The sequence below is a fragment of the Rhinoraja longicauda genome, chromosome 26, assembly GCF_053455715.1.
Source record: "Rhinoraja longicauda isolate Sanriku21f chromosome 26, sRhiLon1.1, whole genome shotgun sequence".
NCBI lineage: Eukaryota > Metazoa > Chordata > Chondrichthyes > Rajiformes > Arhynchobatidae > Rhinoraja > Rhinoraja longicauda.
In genome coordinates this window covers 583,136-588,065 of record NC_135978.1, presented here as the reverse complement: position 1 = coordinate 588,065, position 4,930 = coordinate 583,136, and the positions used below count along the sequence as shown (strand labels likewise).

At 52.0% G+C, this 4,930-nt stretch overlaps 1 protein-coding gene across 1 annotated transcript in view; it reads right to left on the bottom strand.

The window, feature by feature from the left end:
- Positions 1–724: 724 nt before the first annotated feature.
- Positions 725–4,930, bottom strand: part of traf4a (tnf receptor-associated factor 4a) — a 6,376-nt gene continuing 2,170 nt past the window's right edge. The window contains exons 3-4 of the mRNA XM_078422799.1: positions 4,762–4,917; positions 725–3,706 (exon numbers count right to left, since the gene is read on the bottom strand). Coding sequence (XP_078278925.1) covers positions 3,074–3,706; positions 4,762–4,917 — 789 coding nt within the window. The 3' untranslated portion in view covers positions 725–3,073. The remainder of the gene's footprint in view (positions 3,707–4,761; positions 4,918–4,930) is intronic.

The following is a 4,930-nucleotide window of genomic DNA, read 5'->3' as shown; positions in this document are numbered from 1 at the left end:
GTGTTGTGTAGTTTAGAGATACAGGGTGGAAACAGGCCCTTCGGCCCATCAAGTCCACGCCGACCATTGATCGCCCGTTCACACTGGTTCTGTGTTATCCCACGTTCTCATCCACTCCTCACACACTAGGGGGCAACTTACAGAGGGGAGATTAACCCACAAACCCACACGTGTTTGGGATGTGGGAGGAAACCAGAGCACCCGGAGGAAACCCACCCGGTCACAGGGAGAACGTGCAAACTCCACACAGACAGACAGCACCCGAGGTCAGGATGGGACCGGGTCCCTGGCACTGTGAGGCAGCAGCTCTACCAGCTGCACCACCGTGCCAGACAGTCTGCTTTCCCCCAAAACCCACACACTTAAATAAAGGACACCCATCGGAACTGAGCAGTAGAGAGCCTTGGTATGAATACATGTTTTATTTTGGAAAAGACAAACATACAGGCAAATCATCTCTGATTCTGGCTTTGAAGCTTAACTACCTCAATGATCAACAACAGTTAAAAAATAAAGTGTTTTCGATGGAGAATCACAGGCGGTGTTTGTGGAGACAGGGACAATCGTGACGTTGCAGACGTGTGTGATCACTACAGGGTTGAGTGGCACTCACACTGAGTGAGGATCTCACCTCACCATCATTGAACACTACACAAGCACGTCCCAGCCCCAGCCCGCCCGCCCGCACGCCCCAGCCCCAGCACGCCCGCCCCAGCCCGCCCGCACGTCCCAGGGGAGAGGGGGGGAAGGAATAACAGGGAGAGAGAGAGATTAAAAAAGAAACAAACCTGTTTAGTGTTTTATATATTAGTAATGTTACCTATTCACCTCCCTGGATGTGGCCATTTGTTACTGCACAAGCCTTGGTTTATTAAAGAACATTTCAAAGAATGTTTCTCCAATCAACCACAGCCCAACAACAATACAAACTCAGGTGACCATGTCCCAGCCCCCTCACGACAAAATCACATCCCTCGTGGCCTCTCCCATAGATAGAGAAGGCACAGAGTGCTGGAGTAACTCAGAAGGAATGGGTAACGTTTTGGGTTGAGACCCTCTTCAGTCTTATTCAGAGTCTGAGGAAGGGTCTCGACCCAAAACGTCATCCATTCCTTCTCTCCACAGATGCTGCCTGACCCGCTGAGTTACTCCAGCACTCTGTGAAACGTCACCTATCCATGTTCTCCACAGATGCTGCCTGACCCGCTGAGTTACTCCAGCACTCTGTGTCTACCTGCTCAGGTGAGGTTGCGTGTGTTGGTGGTGGAGTGAACACTACAATGGGCCCAGCAGCCGTGTGCGGTGCATAGCTCACTCTGTGCATGGTCAGCATGACTGGGCCAGTGAATCTGGATCTTCAGTCAGAGGGTGGTGAATCTGTGGGATTCTTTGCCACAGGAGGCTGTGGAGGCCAAGTCAATGGATATTTTTAAGGCAGAGATAGACAGGTTTTTGATCAGTGCGGGTGTCAGAGGTTATGGGGAGAAGGCAGGAGAATGGGGTTAGGAGGGAGAGCTAGATCAGCCATGATTGAATGGCGGAGTAGACTTGATGGGCCGAATGGCTTAATTGTGCTCCTATCACTTATGGACCTAGGATCTATCCCTGAGCATGTTTAGCATGGTAACTCTGAGACTGGTTAACATGGTAACTGAGACTGGTTAACATGGTAACTCTGAGACTGGTTAACATGGTAATTCTGAGACTGGTTAACATGGTAACTCTGAGACTGGTTAACGTGGTAACTCTGAGACTGGTTAACATGGTAACTCTGAGACTGGTTAACGTGGTAACTGAACATGTTTAACATGGTAACTGAGACTGGTTAACGTGGTAACTGAGACTGGTTAATGTTGTAATTATGAGACTGGTTAACATGGTAACTCAGACTGGTTAACATGGTAACTGAGCATGTTTAACATGGTAACTCTGAGACTGGTTAACATGGTAACTCTGAGACTGGTTAACATGGTAACTCTGAGACTGGTTAACATGGTAACTGAGACTGGTTAACATGGTAGTTCTGGGCATGTTTAACATGGTAACTATGAGACTGGTTAACATGGTAGTTCAGAGACTAGTTAGCATGGTAGCTCTGGGCACAGTGACAAGGCTAACTGAAGGCTGGCCTACGTTTGATCACCTGAGGTGCCAACATTACAATACACATCACTCTCACTGTGCCAAACACAACCCTTTGGTAGCACCAACCACCAGCCTGTGTTAATAACCATCACTTGGGAAACTGGCCCCATAGATACGTAGAAACATAGACAATAGGTGCAGGAGGAGGCCATTCTTCACTGCGAGCCAGCACCACCATTCATTGTGATCACGGCTGATCATCCACAATCAGTACCCCGTGCCTGCCTTCTCCCCATATCCCTTGATTCTGTTAGCCCTATCGGCTAAATCTAACTCTCTTGAAAACATCCAGTGAATCGGCCTCCACTGCCTTCTGTGGCAGAGAATTCCACAGATTCACAACTCTGTGTGAAAGGTTTTCCTCATCTCAGTCCTAAATGGCCTCCCCGTATCCTGGTACCTCACGCACAGATCTGGTGCCTGGCACCTCATTACGGACCCTCAAAACACGAGGGCACAAAGGTTAAAAGCGGCCTGAAGCCCCATTTCCTTTTCCAAGATCCAAACTCATGTCCATGTTCCTTCCACCAGTCCACGTTGAGCTTGGATGTGTCCTGGAGCAACCCTTTGCAATGGGAGTGAATACCAGAGGTCGTGACCGTTTCAATGGGCATGCTGTCCAATGAGAGATTAGACAACTGATAAAACCATGACAAAGCAAAGACCACCTACAATGTCCCTCCATCTCTGAAAAACAACGCCATGTGGTGGAGGTATTGATGTCTTCCTGAAGTGGGCAGACCCAGCAAGCCAGCATCACACCATTAGTCACACGCACGGTGGCAACGTTCCTAGTGCAGAGAGACCCCACATGTAGCTTGGATCTCCTGGTCGACCAGCTGTCCCATTGCACCTCAATACATGTGTAGAAAGGGTAAGGGTATCAATGTTGAAGGAATAACCTTGTGTCTTTCCATCTGCCCAGCACTCACGCCATGATCTTCTGTGGGATCTCCACTGAAGCTCTGATGAAGATCGAGTTGTCCCTGATGTAGTTCCTCTTCTTGATCTCCTCGTGAGAGATGAACTTGGGGTAGCCGAAGCCCAGGCTGCTCTCGTCCATGGAGCTGCGGGAGTTGAGGGGCTTCTGGAAGTTCTTCCAGTTGGGGTCAGGGATGAATGTCTCAGTGATGTGCTGTGGTTTGGAGAGGGATGGATCGCTCTGGTCCATGATGGAGAAGGTGACCTTGAAGGAGAAGGGCCATTCTAGGAGGTTGTCGTACTCCCCGTGTAGGACACGGATGTACACTGAGAGATGAGTGCCTTCGCCACTGCCGTTGCCGTTGAGGAAAGCAGAGACCTGTAACTTGTAGCCGTAGCGATGGGTGTAGAAGGGGGAGCTGAAGAACTCGTGATTGTTGCGCACTTTGGCTTCCTGCATCTTGCGCAGGTAGTCGGCGATTTTCCAGATGAGGACCCCGTCGCTGCCCACGGACAACTCCTCTACTTCCCTTCGCAGCTCTAGGATGTCCTGTCTCTGTCGCCCTACCAGGCTGCACATGATGTTCAGGTGGACCTTCACACTCTCATCCAGGTGCCTTCCCAGAGCCATCTTGTGGCACTAGGGAGGGAAACAGATCATTAACACCCCGCACCGACATGCTCATGGACCAGAACCACGCCAATCTGCTCACATGTTCATGGACCAGAACCACGCCAATCTGTCCATCGCGTCTACACCGCCATTCAATCATGGCTGATCTATCTCTCCCCCTAACCCCATTCTCCTGCCTTCTCCCTATAACCTCAGGAATGAGGAGCATTTGTCAGCACTGGGCCTGTACTCGCTGGAGTTTAGAAGGATGAGGGGGGGGGGGACCTCATTGAAACACACAGAATAGTGGGTAGAGTGGATGTGGAGAGGATGGTTCCACTGGTGGGAGAGTCTTGGACCAGAGGGCACAGCCTCAGAATTAAGGGACGTTCTTTTAGGACGGAGATGAGGAGAATTTTTTTAATGCCAGAGGGGGGTGAATCTGTGGAATTCATTGCCCCAGACGGCCGTGGAGGCCACAAGTCAGTGGGTATTTTCAAGGCAGAGATAGATTCTTGATCAGTGCGGGTGTCAGGGGTTATGGGGAGAAGGCAGGAGAATGGGGTTAGGCGGGAGAGATAGATCAGCCATGATTGAATGGCGGACCTGATGGGCTGAATGGCCTGATTCTGCTCCTATCACATGACCGTATGACCCAAACTGTGAGACCAGAGAAAGGAACGTAGGAGTAAAGGGGGAGGGGGGGGGGAGGGACAACAGGTGGAGGTCCTGGTGGGACACGGGGGGGGGGATGAGGAAGTGAAGGTTTGTGGGATAACAGGGGGTTGTCAGGAGTTACCTACAATTGGAGAATTGGAGATTGCGTGAGAGCAGGTGGGGTAGAGTGGGGAGAGAGTGGGGTAGAGGGTCGGGTAGAGGGGGGAGAGTAGAGGTGGGAGAGTGGGGGGGGGGGGGGTTGGGATGGTGGGGGTGTGAAGGTGGGGGTGGGGGATGGGGAGGGGAATGGGGAGAGGAGGGGGAGAGGAGGGGGAGAGGAGGGGGAGAGGAGGGGGAGAGGAGGGGGAGAGGAAGGGGTGTGTGGAGGTGGGAGATGGGGTTCGGGGAGGGGGTTCATCACTTACCCGGTGTTTGCAGCCGGCATCTTTGAAGGGGCACAGGACCATGGCGGTGGTGCAACTGTCCTTCAGGTGTTGGGGCAGATCCTCGCGGGCGACGCTGCCGACCCCACACTGGTTGGGGCAGGAGACCGGGTACCGCGGGCACTGGTACTGGTGGTTCTGGTGGGGACAC